This window comes from Vulpes vulpes, chromosome 1 (genome assembly GCF_048418805.1).
Source record: "Vulpes vulpes isolate BD-2025 chromosome 1, VulVul3, whole genome shotgun sequence".
In the NCBI taxonomy this organism is placed as follows: domain Eukaryota; kingdom Metazoa; phylum Chordata; class Mammalia; order Carnivora; family Canidae; genus Vulpes; species Vulpes vulpes.
In genome coordinates this window covers 16,202,795-16,225,793 of record NC_132780.1, presented here as the reverse complement: position 1 = coordinate 16,225,793, position 22,999 = coordinate 16,202,795, and the positions used below count along the sequence as shown (strand labels likewise).

The following is a 22,999-nucleotide window of genomic DNA, read 5'->3' as shown; positions in this document are numbered from 1 at the left end:
CATGACAACCAAAACTACCTCCAGACACTGCCAGATGCCCACTGGTTGTGATTAAGAACCACTGAGTCAGGGCATCCCAAACATGCCTCCAGCTAGGGAGAGACTCCATCAGTTGGTAACTATCAGGCGGAAGTGCTATGATTTTATTTTTTTAAAGATTTATTCGTTTATTTGAGAGAGAGAAAGCACAAACTGGGGAAGGGCAGATGAAGAGGGAGAAAGGGAATTTCAAGCAGACTCCCTGCTGAGCGTGGAGCCTGAAGCAGGGCTCAACCCCATGACCCTGAGACCTCAACCTGAGCTGAAACCAAGAGTCACATGCTCAACTGACTGAGCCACCCAGGCACTCCAGCGCTACGATTTTATTAGGCACCTTTCAAACCAGGCCCACGACAAAGAGGTTGGGGTAGAGATGGGCATGCGAAGCTAAGGTAGGGCATAGGCAAAGGCATAGAGGCTAGAAACCCAGGAACGAGAGTGGGAAACATCAGGACTCTGGCATTGCTGGCAGTGAGAAGGGGCCATGGGGTGCCTGGGTCCCCAGCAAACTCTCTCTCTGGGGAGGTGGGAGAGCGCAGCCAGACCTCATGGGCTATCTTCCTGCCTCTGCTGACAGCTAGTTATCTGACCTGTTCAAGCGATGTTGTGACCTTGTACCTCATTTTCCTCATCTGCAGAATGGGACAGTAATACCACCGACCTCACGGGGTTGTTGTGGGGAAAATTACATGGGTAGAAGAAAGCATGGGAAAGTAGCCAGCACAGTATAAGTGCTTCCTGTCACCATTCTGGTTATGAGGATCCCAGAGAAGCTTCTTTGCTCTGGATTCAGCATCACCTGTCTTCTGGCAGTTTGCGGGCTTCCACCTGCTTGGCTGCTACACCCTTGTCTGCATTTGGAGCATCTGGGGACTCTCCACATACAGGTCTGCATCAGACAGGGGTCTCCTGGATACCAGAGTCTGGAGCTGAGGTTGATAGCTGGGCTCTGCAGGAGCCATTGACCAACCCCATTGCCCTTCCTGGGCCTCTGTTGGCTCCTCTCTGTGATGGGAATTCCCCAGCTGGCTCCCCAGGCTATTGGCAGGAGGGCCAAAAGGAGGAGTGGAAGAGGAAAGCCCTTCATAATCTGCAGAGTAGTGCAGGAGATCATGTTTAAATTGCCAGCTGTGGGACGCCTGAGTGGCTCAGTGGTTGAGTGTCTGTCTGCCTTCAGCCCGGGGCATGATCCTAGAGACCCAGGATCGAGTCCCACATCGGGCTCCCTGCATGGAGCCTGCTTCTCTCTATGCCTATGTCTCTGCCTCTCTGTGTGTGTGTGTCTCTCATGAATAAATAAATAAAATTTTAAAAAATAAAATTGCCAGCTGTTCCTGCCTGGTTCTGAGCAGCAGGTATATACCTGTCATCCGCCCTTGTGGGAACCCTGTGAACTGGGTACTGTTTGTATGTGTGAGAGGTGCCACAGTCAGCTCTAGACACTTGTTGAGGATCTCTCCAAACCCCCTTCTCGCAGCTGGACAGAGGACCCCTCTGTCCCCTGAGGTCTGAGCCTTTCACGCATTTCCCTCTCTTAGGCTTGGCTCAGGTCACCCTTGGCCCTGAATCTGTTAACCCTGGATTCCTACCCTGCTCCAGCTAGAGCTTCTTGAGTGCTAGGATGGTTCACCTCCCTGTCCCTCAGCTTCTTAGATAATACCAACCTGGATGTTAAGGGGTAGGAAAAAGGAGAAAAAGGAGGGAGGACTCAGAGAGCCGAGCCAAGGGGATGGACTACAGTGTTTCAAGTTCATGGGCTCTGGATAAGCAAGGCAAAGGCAGCTCTGCCACTTACTGGCTGTGGGCCCTTGTGTCAATTATGGTATTTTAAGACCTCTCACATGTTGAGCACTCCCAGTGAGCCCGGCTTTGTGCTCGGCCCTGGGGCTGGGTGGGTTTATTGAGTGATGTGTATGTAGGAAGAAACTAGCTCTAGCTATAATGCCTGCTGAGCTACTACGATGATCATTCCTGCTGGCCCATCTGAACCCTTGTGTCCAGTCCCAGGGGCGGACTTCACTGCTGTCTCACAGGTGTGGGAGCAGAGGCCCAGAGAGGTCTAGCACCTCATGCAAAGTCACACAGAGAGTTGGTGGCCCAGTGGATTCTCCCTTCTGTATCCCTTGGCCTCTCTGAACCTCTGCTCTCATCTCCTTGGGCAGGTGGTGCTAACAGCAACAGCAGTAATAATAACATTGCAGTAGACCTTCCCAGGGCTGTCATGAGCATTAAAGGGAAAGCCATGTGTGTAAAGCCCACACTTAGCACCAGGTTGTTTATTTGTTTTTAAGATCTTTTTTATTTATTTGAGATAAAGAGTGAATGAGAGGAAGAAAGTGAGAGAGCATGAGCAGGGAAAGGGGCAGAGGGGCACGTGGGTAGCTCAGTGATTGGGCATCTGCCTTCGGCTCAGGTCATGATCCCGGGGTCCTGGGATCGAGTCCCGCATCGGGCTCCCTGTGAGGAGCCTGCGTCTCCCTCTGCCTATGTCTCTGCCTCTCTCTCTGTGTCTCCCATGAATAAATAAATAAAATCTTAAAAAAAAAAAAAAAAAAGAGGGAGAGGGAGTATCAGACTCCCTGCTGAATGGGGTGCCCGACCTGGGACTCAATCCGAGGACCCTGGGATCGTGACCTAAGCTGAAGACAGACGCTTAACTGACTGAGCCACCCAGGTGACTTTAAAGTTTGTAACTGAGCAGAAAGGGACAAACATGCAGGTGTTTACAAGGTAGAGGGGAGGAAGGAAGCAAGTGGTGGGTGCAGCCCCGCAATAGCCTCAGCTGGCCCCGTGGGGGCTCTGGGGTGGAAGTGGTCTTCCAGCATGGTTGTGTCAGGTCAACACAGCTGGGCCTTTATATCCTCCTTGATCATTAATGGATATGGGCTGCCCCAGAATTGCAGCTGAGGGGATCCCTGAGGGGCTGAAGGCTACCTGTGACAGCACTCCCCCGGTGGCAAGTCCTTTATCACAGGGGGGATCTGCATCCGTCACATGGTGCTCACCCAAACATGTAGACAAATGCAAATAGCTGATGTGTTGGGGGTCCTCAGGACCATCCCACCAGGCTCAGTTATTCACAAGAAAGACCTACAGGCCTCAGCGTGTACTTGTTTTCATGCCATGACTTGCTACAGCAGAAGGACACAGAGCACAGGCAAAGGAGGGAAAGACACAGAAAGTCCAGGGGAGCATAAACTTCCAAGAGTCCTCTCCCCGTGGAGTCACAGGGAGATGCAGGATGTACAAGAAATGACAACAGGTGTGAAATGTCATCTACCAAGGCCATTCCTGAAAGACTCAGCAGCTAGGGTTTCTCCTGGGAGCTGATCACATAGGCACACTCTGCCTGGAACATACCAACATTCTAGACACCCAGAAGGAAAGCAGCTGTTCAGCATGAGTTTGGGCACTGGGGGCCTCTCTTACTGTTAGAGAATGCTGGCACCCTCCGCAAATCCAGGTTCCCAGACACCAGTCACAGACCACCCTTGCAAGCAAGCCTTCTCAAGGAGAGAAGTCAGGCGTTCTTGTTAATAACCCTTTTTATGTAGCTGAATGTTAATAAGAAAAAAAAGAAAAAAAAACCTATTCGGAAATAGGAAGGAAGGAATTCTGAAAGCCCTGAGGTCGAGTATTCTCTGACCCTGCCAGAGAAGCAGAAGTGCTGGGATTTTGAGGCCTGTGACTCTCACCTTCCCTGTAGATTATAACCTTGCTCATTTTGTCCACTCACAGCTGAGCCTATCTCCACCGTCGCCTGCAAGTCAAGTCAGAAACAGAGATTCTCGCTTAAACTTGTGAGTGTCCCTGGGGACAGTGCCAAGAGGGGGAGGGCCCGGGGCTTGGGCACCACTGACCTCCAAGCCCCTGTGAGGACTGGCGTAGGCAGGAGAGCTCGGCCTGGGCCTGCAAGGGGGTCCGTGCCCTTGGGCGGGGCACATCTCCCTCCAGCCTCAGCTTCTTTATCAGAGGGGGCCTGGGAAGCTGCAGTGAGGTCTGCCCTGAATCCTGGTTCTGGTGCTGTCTGGCTGTGCAGTCCGGGCAAGTGCCTTCCCCCCTGGGGCAGAGTTTCCTCATCTGTGTGACGGAACCACTAATAGCCATAGTGTGTGGCCCCCTTGCCCACTACCTGTCTGTGTCCTGTGTTTATTGAACACCCACCGTATATCACTGTGCTGGGTATTGGGGTCCATCAGACAAGCAATCAGAAGGGGGGTCCCTGTGAAATCACACACAACCCTAGCATGCAGGGAACATGCACTCGAGGGGGGCCCAAAAGGGAAAAACAAACCAAGAAAGTGAGAGCAACCAAGGCGGATGAGTCGTGTCCTTCCGCACAGAGGAAGAGCCCAATGAAAGGATATTGTCCTGGTTAGTAGCCTCATCATCATTATCCCTAAGAGCCGAACTGATGGATGACTTTTATTTTCTTCCCTTCATTTATTCACATTTGCTCACCCCTAGAAAACAGGGCAGCCAGTCCCAGTGCCCTTCCCTAGCCCTAGACAGAGGCCATGCAAGTGGGCTCCAGAGCCAGGCTCACAGATGAGTAATAGCACCTGCTTGTTGAGAGCCTGCTCCATGCCCGTGCTGGGCTAGGAGTCTCACAAGCAAGCCTGTGAGATAGTTACTCTGTTCTCCCATTTAACAGATGAGAAAATGGGGACTTGATCACTTGCCCAGAGACACCCAGCATGCAAGTGGCTTTGTTTACTGCTGTATCGCCAATGCCGGTAGAATGCTCAGCACATAATAGGTGCTTTATAGGAAGAAGGAATGAATGGCAGAGCTGAGATTCAAACCTAGCTCTTTAGCCCAGTGTTCTTAAGAAGCCAGCTGTACTAGTCGTATATAAACTCCATTTCAGGGGCTGAGGTGGCTGCCCCAGCTCCTACCATGCCCTCTACATTCCAGCCAACTGGAACAGAAGAGGAAAAGGAGAGCCTGCCCAGCCCTTTGAGGGCATAACCTGGAAGTTGCTCACATCTCTTCTGCTTACATCTGTGGGCCAGAAATTGGCGATAGGGTCATTCCTCGCCACAAGAGAGGCTGGGAAATGTAGTTTTTAGCTGAAGACCACATGTCTAGGGAAATTTGTGAATCCTCTCATAAAGGAAGAGGAATCTGGGTAGTGGGAGATCATGTGGTCACATGAAGCACCCTAGGGGATTTGGTTCTGATGTGGGGGTCATGGTGGTGGTTGCTGGCACTAACGCGGGGTGATGCATGGCCAGTGATGTCCTGGAAGCCCTTGCCAAAGAGCTTCCACCGTGACAGCCTTCTCCCCCTGCCGTTCCCAACTAGGATGCCAAGGATGGGCGCCTGTTCAATGAGCAGAACTTCTTCCAGCGGGCCGCCAAGCCTTTGCAAGGTATTTTGCAGGGAAATGGGCAAAGGGAAGAGAGTTAGGGATACTAGCTTGGCCAGAACAACTAGCTTGCCTCTGAAGGTGTGAGAAATATGGGCATGATATCACAGGCCCAGAGGTATGTGCCCTGTCACCTGTTGGGCCTCAGGCCTCAGAGGACAGACAACACGGGTGGAGGCTGGTTAAATGTACCAGCTCTGGAGAGCCAAGTGTTAAATTTTCAGAAGGACTGCAAGGCAGTTGCTAAACAGTCATTATTTAAGATTAATTCCATCGGGGATCCCTGGGTGGCTCAATGGTTTAGCACCTGCCTTCGGGCCAGGGTGTGATCCTGGAGTCCCAGGATGGAGTTCCAGGATCGAGTCCCGTGTCAGGCTTCCTTCATGGAGCCTGCTTCTCCCTCTGCCTATGTCTCTGCCTCTCTCTGTGTGTGTCTCTCATGAATAAATAAATAAATAAATCTTTAAAAAAATAAAAATAAAATTAATTCCATCAACTTATAATCAAGTAGATTAAGAAAAATAATGAATATTTATGTACTCAAAACATCACTTCCTTTTTTAACACTTTTTTAAAAGATTTTATTTATTTGAGAGAGAAAGAGCAAGAGACAGCATGAGCAGGGAGAAGAGGGAGCAGCAGGCTCCCCACTGAACAGGGAGCCTGACTCAGGGCTTGATCCGAGGACCTGGGTGCCATGCCCTGAGCCAAAGGCAGACACCGAACTGACTGAGCCACCCACACACCCCAAACTCATCACTTCCTAATTGTTTCTTTAGATACATACCAGCCGGCAAGCCATCTGGAACACAGACCTCATCCATTGCTTACATCCATTGTATGTTTGGTGAAAATACTATATGATGATGTGCTGGCATCTCTTCCAGCTCCACACTCTGTGATATAGGATCAGTGGCCTGAAATGGACCATGGTGGGAAGTATTGTTACCACAAAAATTGGCAAACCCTACCAATCAGAGCTATTTTCCCCTGGACAGATGGCCATTAAACTTTTATGAGCATGCCACTGGATCTGTTCCATCCAACTGAGACCCAGGAAGAGGGCACAGACCTCTAGTGATACCATGCCCAGTTGAGACATTTCCTGATCTTACTAGTTATACATGTGAATTCAGAGGTCCCTCTGTTCTTATCACTTCCGCTCCAGATTTGTATATGCTTTCAGCCTTGTCCCCCCCCCCCCCCCCCCCCCCCCCCCCCGTCACCTGCAGATAAAGATTACAGGCAGAAGTCAATGAGGAGCGCTCTGTCACCACCCTGCTGTCACCCGCCTGCAGAAGTGGTGTCTCCAACCGGGAGACTAAGGGTCTGACTTGGGTGCAGGCACACTCTGCTTCTGCTCTGAGAATGGGCTATGGGCCCCAGGACCAGCTGGGCTCTAACCTCTCACTTCCCTGCCTCCCACAGTGAACAAGTGGAAGAAGCTGAACTCAGTCCCCCTCCTGGCCATCCCCACCTGTGTTGGTTTTGGCGTTCACCAGGACAAATACAGGTGATTTCATTCACTTGCCAGCCACCTGGCTGGTCCCTTTCTTTCTCTCCCTGTCACATGGCCATTCGCTTGCTTCCCTCTCCCCAGCTTTGAGCCAGGCAGATCCCCTAATGATCAAGAACCCTTGATCTCGCTCAGGGCCAGGACCTTGTAGCCCCCCAGCCAGAGTCCATCCGTGCTGGCCTGTATCCTGCCCCCTCCCCTGGTCATCTCTCCCACCTCCTGGGATACTTCTATCTTCCAGGTTCCTGGTGTTTCCCATCCTGGGGAGGAGCCTTCAGTCAGCCCTGGATGACAGCCCAAAGCATGTTATGTCAGTGAGGTGTGTGTTCCAGATGGCCTGCCGACTGGTATGTACCCAAAAGTTGCTGGCTCCCGTCCAGGGAATGGCACACTTGGTCCTAGATTCTCAATTGGCTTGTTCATTGACACATTCAGCCCCTGCCTCCCTCTGCTGGACACTGGGGGCTGGCACTTGACCGGAACAGGTGAACACAAGGCCATTAGAACAAAAGTGACAAGTATTTGCATGTGGGAGTTGGGGGAAGAGGCCCCAGCCTCAAAATGAGGGGCTCCATCGGGCTTTCTGGTGGAGTTTGTTTCTAAACTATGAGTGAGAAATAGCAGGGTTTTGGGATGCCTGGGTAGCTCAGCGGTTGAGCATCTGCCTTTGGCTCAGAGCATGATCCTGGAATCCCGGGATCAAGTCCCTCATCGGGCTCCCTGCATGAAGCCTGCTTATCCTCCCTCTGCCTATGTCTCTGCCTCTATGTGTCTCTCATGAATAAATAAATAAAATCTTTAAAAAGAAGAAAAAAAGAAGTGGGGTGGGAGTGGAGATACATGGGGAAAATATTCCAGGCCAAGGATACAGTGTAAGCTAAGACTTGTATAGGAGAGGGAGACTGAGGCATTTGTTCATTGATTTATTCTCTCACTCATTCATCCCTTCATTAAATATTTATCAAATCGCTGCTGGGCATCAGACACTGTCCCAGGTACTGGGAGTAACACAGACATGGTTTTTACATCTAGTGGGAGAGGGTGATACTAAATTTAACAGTTTCACAAGCTATGAAAGTTTCCTGAAGGGCAGCCCTGGTGGCTCGGTGGTTTAGCGCTGCCTTCAGCCCAGGGCCTGATCCTGGAGACCCAGGATCGAGTCCCACGTCGGGCTCCCTGCATGGAGCCTGCTTCTCCCTCGGCCTGTGTCTCTGCCTCTCTCTCTATCTCCCTTTCTCTCTCTCTCTCTCTCTCTCTCTCTCTCTCTCTCTCTCTCTTTGTGTGTGTGTGTGTGTCTCCCAAGAATAAATAAATAAATAATCTTAAAAAAAAAAAGTTTCCTGAATAGAAGTGTGAAGTGTCCCTCTACTATGATGGAGGATACGAGGACCCAACTGAAATTGCTGGAGAGATGGAAGTGGCTGGTCAGCGACCTATTAGGTTTATCTCCAAAGCTTCTGTGCTAAGGACGCCTGCTGTGGGACATGCATGACGGAAAGGGTTAGGTCGTATTGGGATGGAAAGGTCAGTAGTGACCAGATTGCACAGAACACCAAGCTGAGGATCTGGAACTCTGTCCTGAGGGCAGTAAGGAGCTATGGGAGGATTGGGAGCAAAAGAGGGGCAGGGTCAGCTCTGGATACAGATAGACCCTGTGGGCCACATAGGGATGGGCTGGAGGGGGTGATAAGGAGGCCGGGTGAGGTTGGCATGAGAGGACAGGCCTGAGGAGATGAGCAATCTTCAATCACAAATAGTGCCTCCTGACCTCATGCCTAACTGGAGGTTCCTTCACCAGGCTTTGCCTCAGAGTCTCTTTGTATTCATTATGCTACTCATGGAGATGCTGCTTTCTCCCCCAGCTGGATGCCCTGGAGTTCCTCCATGAGAATGAATATGTCCATGGAAATGTGACAGCTGAGAACATCTTTGTGAATCCAGAGGATCTGAGCCAGGTAATAGGGGCTCTCTGGGCTCAGGATCTCATCCACCTCAAAATCTACATGTATTTCATAAAGCTTACTTCAGGTAAAGAATCACTATCCATCGTATATAAAGGGCTCCTTTGAATAAATAAGAAGAGATAAGCAACTTAGTAGAAAAATGAGCAAAGGATGGGATAAGCAGTTCATAGAAAAAGAAATCCACAGGTCAGTTAAATATGTTAAAAGATGCTCATCCTCCCTAACTAATACAGTAATCATAGAAATGAAAATTAAAACTTCCTGTTTTAGGGATGGGCAAAACTTAAAAAGAATGGTATCTGTTGCTGATAAGGATGTAAGGAAACAGAAATTCTTTATATGCTGTTGGAAGTGTTAATTGGCCAACCTTTCTGGAAGATAATTTGGATATAGCAGTCAAAATTTTAAATGTATATATATATTTTTTTGATCCACCAGTTCCTCTTTTAGGAATGTGTCCTAAAAGGACATATTCCTTTTAGGAATATGGAATATATTCACAGGAATGTGGAAAGATGTATGTACAAAACGCTTCTGACAGCATTGATTGTAATAGTCAAATGGGAAAACCTTAAACTATTGGTAGGATGCTGATTAAATAGCATTTTGAAGTAATTCTAATTACTTTTTCAGTTGCAAATAGGAGAAACCCAATTTAACATGGCTTTTTAAAAAATGTTTAAGGGGGTGTTGCAAATTATTGGCCCATTGAGTGGGAAAATCCAGAACTTCATTGGCTTCAGACAGGGCTGAACCAGTCTATCTGGCTCCAAATTTTAATGCCTGGAACCACTATTAAAGTGCAGGGGCCCTTGGGGCACTTGAGTGGCTCAGTAAGTAAAACTACTGCCTTCCACTCAGGTCATAATCCCAGGGTCCTGGGATTGAGCCCCAAGTTGGGCTCCCTGCTCAGTGGAGAATCGACTTCACCCTCTCCTTCTGGGCTCATTCTCTCCATCACTCTCTTGTCTCTCTCTCAAATAAATAAATAAAATCTTTAAAAAACAAACAAACAAACATAGTGCAGGGGCCCCTGGCTGGCTCAGGCACTCTTCTTTGGCTCAAGAAGAGCGTGCAACTCTTGATCTTTGGGGTTGAGTTCAAGCCACACGTTGAGTGTGGAGAGATTACTCTAAAAATAAATAAACTTTACAGTGCAAAAAACTAGGTGCCCAGGAAGAGGTATAGTGTGATCCCTTTGTGAAAAACTTAGAGCCCCTTCTGCATCCATGTGTGTTTACCAGTTATTTGAAGAAAACTATTTGAAACAAGGCATAAGAAACGATTATTTGTGGTTACTTCTGAGTGGTAGGTTGTGGGCTGGGGGTGGTTGGTTTGGGTTCTTTGTACTTCACAGCCTTCTTTACTGTTTGGCATTCAGTTACTTCAAATTGCGCCCATGATTGAAATCTCTGGCTCCTAAGCTCCAAACTGTATGGCTTCTCCACATGTCCACACAGGTGATGCTGGCCGGCTATGGCTTCACCTTCCGCTATGCCCCCGGAGGCAAACATGTGGCATATGTGGAAGGCAGCAGGAGCCCACATGAGGGGGATCTCGAGTTCATTAGCCTTGACCTGCACAAGGGATGCGGTAAGAGTCCAGAGAAGGGATTCGGGGCCAAGGAGACACGCTTCTCACACAAGGGCAGCGCTAGGTTTTTGTAGCCACAGACAGAAGGTAACCAGACACAGGAATCACACTAAGGGAGTTATAATAGGGATTCAGAACCATGAATAGCCTGCATTAGGGAGTTATAGGGCAGCCATTCAGTACCAAGGACCATTCAGCAAGCGGCTGGACACAAGGAGGTTCCACATGTCCAGGGGTTCAGATCCAAGATCTGGTTTAGACTTGGAACTTGAGAGTTGCCCAGTGACTCCAGAGAGTCATTCAGGAGAGGCTGTCAAGGAGACAACTAGCTCTCCATGTCTGGAGCACAGGAATAAGTCTGGACAGAGACCCACATATCAGCAGTATCTCAGGAGTTGTCAGCTGAAGCTCTGGGAGAGGAATGAGATTATCCAAAGAAAGTGTACAGAGTACGAAGAGAGTACTTTGAGAAGATTCCTTGAGATCTCAGCCTCTCCTTCCCAAATCCTTTGATAGCATGGCCATCCACACGCCTACCCATGTCCTCCCACCAGACTGAGCTCCCACAGGGAAGGGGTGGCCTGGTACCTGTGCCTCCACATCAAGTGGTGGAAGTTCTGGTACAGTCAACTCTCAGTGCTGACTGAGAAGTTGAATGCATATACGAATTGTTGTCTAAATCATGTCATTCAAGAAGCATAAAAAAATAAAATCCCACAGTCTTCATTACCTTTTTCTATCTGGGCTCCTTCATGCCCTGCTCTGCCACCCCTGTTGCTCAGGTAATCCCACACCAGACTCTGTCTCCATGAGACTGTCAAGGACAAGGACCCAACCAAACTCTTGTCTGGGATTTAAGAATGTGGAATGGGGCCTGGTGCACAGAACTCTGAGAACTCAATGAATGAGTGCATGAATGAAGACAAGTAGATGAGGGAGTAAACTAGTGAAAACAGGAATGTAGGCATGGCTGAGAGAGTGAACAAGAGTAATTGAGAGACTCATGAGAACATAAGAGCAGGCAAATGAAAAGTGAATAAATAGGTGAGTGCCTGTGTGCTTGGATGGTTGAGTGCATGAGTGCATTAAGTCAGAGAGAGAAAGGAAGAGGGTGGATGTGTCAGTGAGTGGAGCATTCAGACTGAGCTGCCACCACCTGCCCTCCCTCACCAGGGCCCTCCCGCCGCAGTGACCTCCAGACCCTGGGCTACTGTTTGCTGAAGTGGCTCTACGGGATCCTGCCATGGACAAACTGCCTTCCCAACATCGAAGATATCATGAAGCTGAAAGAGAAGTGAGTCTTGGGGTCAACAAAACCCAGCACTGGCCCAGCACCCTCATAGGTGAGGCAGAAGCTCAGAACCCAGTAGGAAACAAAAAGGAGGGGGAGGCAGTGTCCAGCAGAGCCAAAGCCTTTGCAGTTCTCAGGCATGTCCTCTAGTATCCATTCCAGCAAACAAGCTCATGGGCTCTGGAGTCACACTGCCTGGGGTCAGGCTCCAACCCTGCCACTGCAGTGTGTTGGGAGGGAAGTCTAACTTCCACAGGCCTCAGTGTTCTCCATGGGATGAGATCTTATTAGCACCTACCTTAAGGTCTATGGAAGGTTTGGGGGAATAAGGTACACAGCACTCAGCACAGAGCCTGACCTGTAGAAAATACTCAACCATGCACAGGACACCATGATTCATTCCTTCACAGACAAGTGGCCAGTGTGAGCAGTTAGGCCTGGGCCCTGCTTTAGCATGTGGCAACACCAGCCACCAGTGTCCACACTTCCTTTCCTGCCTTCTGCTTGTAAAACCACCAGATCCTGCTAGTTCTTGTTTAGATATTCAGCACCAAGGACAGCAGAAGAGTAGCTGAATGCAAAGAGACATTCAGCGAGCAGAGCAGCGGGGCTGGGAAGGAAGTGCCCAGAGGCACTTTGCTCTTCAGCACCAAGGGCAGGAGACAGCAGGACACCACCACCACCACCACCACCACCACCCCCCAAAGCCCTGCAAGCCCAGAAGTTGGGATTCAAGATCTGGTGTAGCCTGGGGGCAGGGGTGAGAGTTTCCCAGGAGTCATCCAGGAGGGTCCATCTAGGAGGTGGTTGGCCATCCATGTCTGAAGTGCAGGAATGACGTCTAAAGACACTCAGACCTCAATTGCTCTCTCAGGAGTTGTCAGCAGAAGCCTTGGGAGAGAATGGGAATATCCAGGGAAAGTGTGCCTGGTAGGAAAAGGGGAAACTCCAGGGAATGGCATCGAGTCCCTCATGCTGCTCAGTTCTCTATGCTGTGTCACTAGCTCCTGTTGGGTCTCTCTCTCTCTCTCTCTCTCTCTCGTTCTGTTCTTTCCCTTTTATACCCCACCACCACCATTTTTACTCAATCTGTATTCTACTGATAATGTTTGCTTAAGTGTATCTGTATCCTGAACTTGTGCGGTGATGGTGGCACTGTGTGCGTCTGACCTGCATAAATCGTATTCTGCTCTAAATCTCAACTGTTTCTGGTGCTGTTTCACTCAGCACCGTGTTCATCAACTTTAACTGCATCGTTGCACATGCATCAAGTTTACTGCTTCCAACTACTGCTTTTCAATGAGCTTATGTAGATACATCTGTGACCTTGGACAATCTCTGATGAGTGTATTTAATTTGCATAAATGGTACTGAACTCTTTCATTCTGTTTCCTGCTTCCTTTCACCCAGTGCTGTACTTTGTATCTTTCACTTCATTGCTAAGTTCACTGCCTCCAAATCCTGCTCCTGAATTTGTTTGGATGTATCTGGATCCATAGAAAATATGTGATATTGCAGCTGGGTGTGTATTTGATTGGCACAAGTGGTACCATGCCATGAATCTCGTCCTTCTTCAGGTATCTGCTCAGTTATCCCCTCCCCAGGTGACCTGCTTGTGGTGCTCAGAGGGAGAGATCTGTCCCAGTCACACTGGCCTACTCATAATGACCTATTCAAGGCCAGCATTTATCATGCACTCATCTGTCCCAAGTACTGCACCCAGTGCTTCCTGTGTCATCCTCAGAACAACTCTGAGGTAAATGCTCTTACGATTGAGGCACAGAAAACCCAGGGAAACAGGCCAAGTCACACAGCTACTAAGTAGAGGTGCTTAGACTCACAGCCAAACCATTCGACTCCAGGGAAGGCTCTTTCATCTCAAAGTGAGGTGAGAGGCTTATCACAAATGGACTGGTGGCACTTGGATGCAGGCTTCCTTCACTCAACAGATACTTGTTGAATACTTTCTATGTACCACACTCTGTTCTCATCCCTGGAGAGACAGAAATAACTGAGCCTAACATCCCTACCCTCTGGGAACTCCTCTCCTAGTGGAGGTGACAGTGAAGAGACAGAGTGAATGTCTCTTCAGAGCATGTCACAGGCCAGACTAGTTGGGACCGTTGAGTTGGAGACTCAGGTGTCCCCCAGGGTGACTGTCATGGTGCAGGCATGCACTGCTCCTTTAGATTTAATGGCTAGGCCAGGTCTCATGGCAATGGTGATAGATGACAATTGCCCTCCAGAAGGGCAGTGAGGCAAGGAGGATGTCTCACTTTGGCGCTGATACGCCCTTGATGTCTCTGCAGGAGGGAGAGACACAAGGAGAGGGGCGCTTGGCTCCCAGGCTTCCACAGGCAACCTCTGCCTCAGAAGCCAGCCTCAGAACCCACCAGAACATGAGCCCATTGCCCTATTTTCTCAGAATTGATTTTTGCACTTTGTAGTTTTTCCAGTAGCTTTCCATTTTTGAAATGAAGCCAGGTGAAAATGAGTCGCAGAATTGTTAACACCGGCAATAGGAGCATATGGCCCAATTGCTAAAGCATTATGTGTGACCAAAGCCTACAAACAGCTCCTTTATGCTCTTCTGTTGGGTTACGGACAAAGCTGAGCTGCTTTTATGAGGAGATCCCAAAACACAGTAGATTAAACGAGGTAGATGTTTACTTATCGCTCAGGAACAGTGCCTTGGCCCCTCCAACATGCATATATCCTCCTATGGTGCTAGCTCTGCTGGCCCCATCTCTCGTTGCTTCTGAAGGGCAGGACTGGGGATGACATGCATCTCTTGGTCACATAGCTACCCCGGGCTGCAGCGGCGGGGCTAGGAAATGTCTCCAGCCTGGGGCTGCTGACCCATGGGATTCTGCCCTTAACAAGTGACAGTGGGCAGCAGGTAGAGACTCCACGGTGCCACCTTCAGTCAAATTTCACAGTGAGCACTCACAAAATAAGGAAAGCATGCATGAGCCTTCATTCACAGGCCCGGGCTTCAGTGTGAACACACAGGTCACGCAGACATGGCCCCAGCCTCGGGCAGTTCCTGGGCTGGGAGGAGACACCTGGGCAGAAGTAGGTGCTGCTCTTGAAAGCGGAGGCAGCCCCAGAAACATCGTGGGAGTGGAGGGGAGGCAGGTTACTTGGCCTCAAGCCACTGGGTGCCTTCATCCAAGAGATGCCTGACCCAGTCTGTACAGAGCAGAGGGCCTCCCCAAGCAGGCAAGGGGAGGCATTGTTTCTAGGCAGATAGGATAGCACATCCATGAACTACTCATCCGTTCAGAACCTGTTCCCTGAGGACATTTATGTGCCAGCCCTTGTGCTAGGAAACGCTGGAGACCCAAATGTGAATCCACTGAGGGCACCACTTGTCATCAGCGAAATCACCCATCGAGGCTCCACTGAGGCTCCACTAGGTCGAATCCTGCTTCCACTACTTCCTCTCACTCCTAAGAACAGCCTTGTCCCCCTTTTCACAACTCTGCCACCTTCCGCTTCGCAGGAGAGAGACCATCAATGAGAGGATGTGCTTCCCGAAGAAGTACTTACCAAATTAGTGCAGAGTAAATATGATAAGTCTTAGTAATAATCTTAATATAGATGATTTAAGTACGAGGAACAGTTCATTTCTAAGCCCCAGATCCCGACCACAACCACAGAGGGGGAAGGTCGGAAATCTGGAGATTCTCCATGGTGAGGTGCTCATTATACACACCCCACCCAGCCTCTGGCCCAAGACCTGAGGCAGTAACACAAAAGACCATGAGGGGGCGATGTTGCCACATGCACATTTTCTGGAACCCTAACTTGGCCTCTGGGTCATCTTTACTGGTGTGCATTGCCTTTTTGTTCAACATTTGTTCAGTTTCCGTACATTCTAGTTCACGATGGAATGAATGAATAAAAGAGAGATTTTGATTCTCCAAGGCTTTCTGATGGACCCATCCCCTTCTGGGAAAGCCCAGGTGCCCCTGGGATTTGGTCCCTGCTCTTAAAGCAGCAGGCTGGGCAGGGGGGGTCCCACCTCCCAACAGCCAGTGGTAGAGTTGCTCATGTAATTTATGGCATGCTAGGGGTGCAGCTTTTGGGTGCCATCACTCAGCCATTTGCCACACATATCCTGAGGCTGCCAGGAGAGAGGAATGTCAGACCTGGCCCGTCCTGTGTCTTGACAGTTGCCTTAGGGCATCCGTGGACTACGATCCGCCATTGAGCAGTGTCCAGAAGGGAGAGCAGCCACCTGCTGAGGGCCAAGATGGGCGACAACCGTCCAGGGCAGAAGGAACAATATGTGCCAAAGCTAAGAGATGTGGGTGGATGCTTAACCTAGATAGGGGACCAGAAGGGATTTGGTGTGACCCAAGCATATGACAATAGGAGGAAGTCAGAGAGACAAACTCAGAGGGACTGGCAGCCCTGCATCCTGGGGGTTTTGGGGTTTTCCCCAGGGCACTGGGGAGTCCCTTGAGGGCTGTGAGCAGGAAGGGACAGAGTCGGTTCCAGGCATCAAAACTCTGTTTTGCCATGTGGGGGATGCGCAGGAAACTGGGGAGGAGGCCTGAGGTCCAGGGAGAGAGTATGAGGCCTGAACTAGACAGAGAGCGTCAGGGAACAGGAAGGTGGAGCTTGGGGACCTCTGGGCTGGGTTGGAGGAGACAAGGACAGCACCCAGGCACTGTGTGGAGAGTGGGGAGCCAGGTCAGTGGTCCAGGCCAGAGAAGATACATTGGGCTGGGACCGTGAGGACCGGTGGGCCGGGACTGTGAGGACGGAGCAAGGGAAGTGGATGAATTTCTATTTTTCTTGAGTGGACCACCAAGACGGTTTGTGTGTGTGTGTGTATAAATACATGTGTGCATCTATAAAGAGGAAGATAGTCAACCCTCAGTTATCTACAGATTCTATATTTGTGAATTCACCAGAATCAGTACTCACAGTGCTTTCTAGATCATTCTCAGACACACGCAGAGTAGCGAAAATTTTGAGCCATCTGATGCATGCAGTCCCAGCTGAGGCTGAAAAAGGCGATGCTCTGCCTTTTCATTGCCAATCTCACATCGTAAACAAGGATCCTTTATGCAGTCCTTTTAAAGCCACATTTTCCAGATGTTTGTGCTTTTTGTTGGTGATTTCACTATTTAGAAAGGTCCCACACTTGGTGCTGAAGAGCTATCTAGTGTCCCTGAAGTGTAAGAAGGCTGAGACGTGTCTTAGAAAATACCTGTGTTTGTGAGTTTCCTTCAGGCATGAGTCCTAGTGCTGCTGGCTGTGAGTTCAGTGTGAATACAATCAACAGTGTATTAAAGTATCTTTAAACCCAAACACACAGAAGACAAACTTAAGTAATCAATTGAAGTCACAGTGAAAACATTGTAACCAGAACCTCACAGGAACCTGATGCTGTGTTTCCCCTAAAAGCATTTACTAATCTGGTGTTGGAGGCCACACTACAGGAGAGTGACCCCAAATAACAGGAGTCTACTGTACACCTGCTAGACATTCTGCTTTAAAAGTTTGCTCTCCCTTCCCTAAAAGACGTCTTGCAAACGCCCCTGTCCTGTCAGGTTTCTTGACAACCCGGAGACCCTCGTGGGACAGTGCAGTCGCTGGATGTGTCCCTCAGGTATGTCCTGAAAGGGGAAAGGAAGAGTTGAGGGCCTTGGTGGGGACGAGGTGGCGTGGGTCCATCCTGGCATTGCCTCTCTATGTGCATATATGCCCATCGTAGAAAAACGAAAATATTGCCTGACCCCAAAATTCTGAAGTGTCTCTAAATAACAGCACACATGCACATACACAACCACACACACAAAATTGTATTTCTCTATGAAAATTTCTTTGGGATAGAAATACGGGCCAGGTCCTGCCTGGTGATTTTTCTCCTGGTCCTAGGTAAGTAGGGAGGAGGAATTATTCATGCTGATGCTGCCATCCGATGGCTCGACTGGGGCAGGCTTGTTCAAGTGCTCCTCTCTCCCATCTGGCGACTGGCGCTGGCTTGTCACTGGCAGGCCTGGGAGGCCTCAGCTCTGGGCTTCTTCACAAAGCACTCTTAGGACAACTTTCCAAAAGGACACGAGTGGAAGCTGCAGAGCACAGGAGTCCCAAGATATCACTCTGCCACATTCAAGCAAGTCACAAGGCTGACTCTGACTCAGCAGGTGACCAGGTGTCTCTACCTCATGAGATGAGAGAAGCAGCAGATATTGCAAAGGGGCACGGCGCCGAGATGGGAGGAGCCACACCCCTACAATCTGCTGCCAGTTCTTCCTCTGTGTATGAAGCAAACATAGACAAATATATGCACACGTGGTTTTGTTTTACAAAACCATTGTTTTTACAAAACTGTTATTTAAAAAAAAAAAAAAAACGAAAATAGGCTCACCTTACATGAATTTTGGTCAACATCTTGTTTCCATTCATCGACACTGGCTTTTCTGTGTTCTTACTCCTAGATCCATTGTAGCCTTTTTTAAACAGCTGCACAATATTCGTGATTTGGCTAAACCATCTTTTTATTTTAAGATTTTATTTATTTATTTATTAGAAAGAGAGTAAGTGCAGGAGAAAGGGAGCATGAATGGGAGGGGAGGGGCAGAGAGGGAGAAGCAGGCTCTCCACTGAGCAGGAGCCTCCCCTCAGGTGCCCCACTAAACCATGATTTTTATTTTTTTTTTTTAAGATTTTATTTATTCGTGAGAGATACACACAGAGAGGCAGAGACACAGACAGAGGGAGAAGCAGGCTCCATGCAGGGAACCTGGTGTGGGACTCGATCCCGGGTCTCCAGGATCACGCCCCGGGCCAAAGGCAGCACTAAACCGCTGAGCCACCCAGGCTGCCCTAAAGCATGATTTTTAAATCTCCATGATTGAAGATTTAGACTGTCTTTTTATTTTTTTCCTAGTGCCGCTTCTGTAGAACTTCCACATTGCCCTCTAAAGAGGAGGCAGAAAGAAACGGATAGTTTGTCTCCTCCGGCTCTGTAAGGGCTCGTTTTTTGTTTTTGTTTTTGTTTTTTTTTTTATTTATGATAGTCACACACAGAGAGAGAGACAGAGGCAGAGACACAGGCAGAGGGAGAAGCAGGCTCCATGCACCGGGAGCCCCACGTGGGATTCGATCCTGGGTCTCCAGGATCGCGCCCTGAGCCAAAGGCAGGCGCCAAACCGCTGCGCCACCCAGGGATCCCAGGCTCGTTTTTTAGTTACCTTGAAATCCTGGGTTCTGATTATGGTTCTGCTCTTCAAGTCACTTTCCCCTCCCTCCAGCCTTGGGTTCTTGGGCACTGAAGAATGAACCCCTGGGTTAGCTCCCTGAGTCTTAGCCATTCTAAGCCAAGCCCATGGCTGTGGCAGGGGGCGGGGGGAGGGGGTGTTGCCAGCGCTCCTGAGTGGCTCAGTCACTTAAGCATTTGCCTTTGGCTCAAGTCATGATCTCAGGGTCCTGGGATCGAATCCGAGTCTGTCATCAGGATCTCTGCTCAATGGGGATCCTGCTTCTCCTCCTTCTGCCTGCTGCTTCCCCCTCCTTCTTCTCCCCGCTGCTCCTTCTCTTGCCTGTTCTCTCTCTCTAATAAATCAAATCTTTTAAAAAATAGCTGAGGGATAAAAATCAAAAGAACATTTCATGGTACATGAAACTTGTCTAAAATGAGGCTACAGCGTCTGTAAAACCTGTCTGGCCTCACAACCTGACCACTGGCTTTACTGTCATCTCTGGCTGCTTTTGTGGTACACAGACCACACACACACAGCCAAAACTGCTTACACTCTGGCACTTTTTTTTTTTAATATTTTATTTATTAATTCATGAGAGACACACAGGAAGAGGCAGAGGGAGAAGCAGGCTCCCTGCGGGAAGCCTGATGGGGAACTCCATCCCAAGATCCCAGGATCGTGACCTGAGCAAAGGCAGATGCTCAACCACTGAGCCACCCAGGTGCCACCACTCTGACACTTCAAAGTGGCTGACTCCTGTTTTAGAGATACACACTAAAGGTTTATAGGTAAAATGATATAATTAACTGGCCTCTGCTTTACCAATACCAGAGGGGAAATGAGATCAGCTGTGAGTTGTTGAAACTGGATGATGGGTATGCTGGTGCTGGTGATACTGTTCTACTGTTGCATAGGTTTGACGTTTTACAAAAAAAAAAAAAAAAAAAAAAAATTAATCTAAGTGCCTGAGGCAGTTCCAGGTGCAGAAGAAGCACTGACCAAACAGGCACAGCCCCCCAGGCTCTGGGTTGGGCCCCCTCTCAGGCCTCTCCCGTGATGGGGATATCTGGACCACAGAGACCCTGCAGGAGTACATGAAGGTGGTGATGACCCTCCAATATGATGAGAAGCCACCCTACGTCATGCTGAGGAACAATCTGAAAGCCTTGCTGCAGGACCTGCGGGTGTCAGCCTACGACCCCGTGGACCTCCAGATGGTACCCTAGGTAGGTTCCAGTGGGAGAAGTTCGTGAGTCTTAACAGCCCTCCATGGCCCCAACCCTGCTTTCCCAGATGCTTTTTTTTTATTTAAGATTTTTCACTTATTTATTTGAGAGAGACAACGAAGAGAGCATGAGCAGAGTTGAGAGGGAGAATCAGGCTCCATGCCGAGGAGGAAGCCTGCCGGCTTGATCCTGGCATCCCGAGATCATGACCCAAGGGGAAAGCAGATGCCCAACAGACTGAGCCACCCATGCACTTTCCCAGATGCCATTAAATGGTCACTCCAGAGCCAACTTCCCAGTTAGATACTGGATTTTTCCACAGGGTTCTTGAACCTTTCAGCCCTCAGGAAATATTCCTCCATCCCTCCATCCCACCACCTGTAGCCTCTGCTTTCCTTCCAGTTGACTCCCTGTCTCTCCACCCCACCACCAAACACACTGGCTCTGTGCCCGGTGCCACCTTGCTCTCCCCTGTGGCCCACAACCTTGTATATGGCAGCACCAGACTCCCTTGTGGGTTGGAAGGATACCCTCTAGAACCAGTGGCTGGGCATTTGCTTGGTTTCCCGGGCAGGGGTGGGGGGTCTGTTTTACAAGCAGCGTGGCTTTGAACACCTGTGTACACAGGCCTCACTCGGGTGGGCGCATGTGTGTCTGTGAAGGGGGTTCTTATTCTGCAAGAGAGAACTGGATGGCTCCCCATCGGAGCCCTGTACCTGTCTGCACTCCCATCAGCCCCCGTGAGAGTGTACAGACGTTGGGGGGAGGTCAAGACTACATAAACTAATTAATTCGACAGTTAATTTTGGCAAGGCTTTGTGGACGTGTTCCGAAGAAAAGCTTCCCCCCAGGCCCTCCTCCGTCCACAGAGTTATAATTTCTGGTCTTGGTGGCTAGCTGGAATCAAAAGCTCAGTGTCCAAAGTCAAGGATCCTCAGATGGAGGCCATGTTGTGCCCCAGGGGGTGTCTGGAAACACTTTTGGTTGTCACGACTGGGGAAAGGGTGCCACTGGCATTGAATGGGTAGAGGGCCAGGGATGCCACTCAATGCCCCATGACACACAGCTGGCCCCCAGTGCAGAGACTCTCCAAAAGTGAAAACATGACTCTACCCGCACAGCTTGCCGATTGCCTATCTCTCCAGTGCTGCAGACAGCTGCTGTGTCCCCCAGCTGTCCAGGAAACCTCTACCCCCCCTACCCTGCGCACACCCTCATTCACTCACCCTATCCCTCCAGGAGGTTGCCAGCCTCCCCTGCCCATCTCCTCAGGTCTGTGCCTCTGCCCTTCTCCCAGGATCACCCTGGGGGTGGCTGACCGCAAGGTCACCTGTCATAGCCACCTACTGGTTCTGAGCTCTATGAGGGCGGGGTCTCCTCTGTCTGGCCTGTCTGGGACCCCACCTGCCCCTCACTGGCCAGCTGCACAGAAACTCCACCCAAATCTAACAGACCGAGACTCAGGTCTCCTTGTGGGTGCTGGCCGGTCCTGCGGTGCCTCCCTGTCTGCCTGGTGCAATGGAAAATTTAAAACTCAGAACCTGGGCAGCCCCGGTGGCTCAGCGGTTTAACACCACCTTCAGCCCAGGGCGTGATCCTGGAGGCCCAGGATCGAGTCCTACGTTGGGCTCCCTGCATGGAGCCTGCTTCTCCCTCTGCCTGTGTCTCTGCCTCTGTATCTCTCTCTCTCTCAAGAATAAGTAAATAAAATCTAAAAAAAAAAGAAAAAAGAAAAAAAAAAAACTCAGAACCTAACATCCCCTTTCAGGGTCCTTGTGGTTTGGGATCTGAAACTGAGTAAGTCTGCTCAGTAGCAGGTTTGTCCCAAGGTTAGAAACTTAATGAGGAGATGCTATTCAAAGAACCTGGTGACCTTGGAATAACTGGAAGATCATCCCACCTCTGCTTTTCATCCCACTTCTGCTTTATGGAAGCTCCTTGCCGGGGGCCTGTGTGGCTGACCTCCCCTCCTCCCCTCAACCTCTCCTGTACACTCTGTGCCAGCCACACTATCTTCCCCTCAGATCCTAAATCAGGCCAAGTTTGATCCCAACTCAGGACCTTTGCACTTGCCATTCTCACAATCTGGAACACTTTTCCCTTCATCTTTGATGACTTGCTCCTTCTCATTATTGACTCTCAGACCTGAGCCTTCCCTGACTGCCCTCGTGAGGCACCTCCCCACCCCCTCATCACACTACTGGTTTTCCACACAGCCTCATCCCCTTCTGGAAAGAAGTGGGGGTGTTTAATTTGTAGTGTCTACCCCCTCTTCCAAGTCCAACAAAGGTTCTTGTTCTTGTTCATGGTAGTATCACCAACCTCTAGAAAGTGTTCATCACACAGTAGGGGTTTCATTGGTGCTCCTTGAATGATTAAGATACTAACAGCCATTTTTATTGTCTTTCAGAACTTTTGACTCGAGGTTTGAAATAGAAAAAAAAAAAACAATGCAAGAAATGTGACTGAAGGCCTGCTGTAGTATCACAGATATGCTTCTAGAAAGATCCCTCGAATGCACATGCCTGCTGTTGCTTAAACCACACTATGAATCAGTCTTGATTAGCCTCAGGGAACCTAGCAGTTAAGCTTCAGATAATGTGAATTCCTCAGTTCGACTGTCCCATTCTTTCAGTTGTCATCTCCCGCCAGCCACTGGGGTTGTAGACAGAGAAGACCCCCAACTCACGATAGGAGGTGAGCCAGTCCCCTCCATGGGGACCCTTCCTGCTACTCTTGGCACTACTATGCTTTGGTAATAAATTGTTTCATTGGA

At 49.6% G+C, this 22,999-nt stretch overlaps 1 protein-coding gene across 18 annotated transcripts in view; it reads left to right on the top strand.

Moving 5' to 3' along the window:
• The window catches only part of VRK3 (VRK serine/threonine kinase 3), a 36,540-nt gene extending 13,541 nt beyond the window's left edge, over positions 1-22,999 (top strand). For 5 of the 18 annotated variants that reach the window (XM_026014162.2, XM_026014159.2, XM_026014163.2 and 2 more), the window contains 10 exons: positions 3,778-3,839; positions 5,347-5,413; positions 6,839-6,923; positions 7,168-7,273; positions 8,789-8,881; positions 10,351-10,483; positions 11,657-11,777; positions 17,342-17,400; positions 20,042-20,223; positions 22,634-22,999. In XM_026014162.2, the coding sequence (XP_025869947.2) occupies positions 3,778-3,839; positions 5,347-5,413; positions 6,839-6,923; positions 7,168-7,273; positions 8,789-8,881; positions 10,351-10,483; positions 11,657-11,777; positions 17,342-17,400; positions 20,042-20,223 (908 nt within the window). In that variant the 3' untranslated portion in view covers positions 22,634-22,999. Of the gene's footprint in view, positions 1-3,777; positions 3,840-5,346; positions 5,414-6,838; positions 6,924-7,167; positions 7,274-8,788; positions 8,882-10,350; positions 10,484-11,656; positions 11,778-17,341; positions 17,401-17,669; positions 18,167-18,684; positions 19,950-20,009; positions 20,224-22,633 lie in introns of those variants that run through there. The other 13 variants (XM_072758091.1, XM_026014164.2, XM_072758077.1 and 10 more) reach the window with 5 other exon arrangements.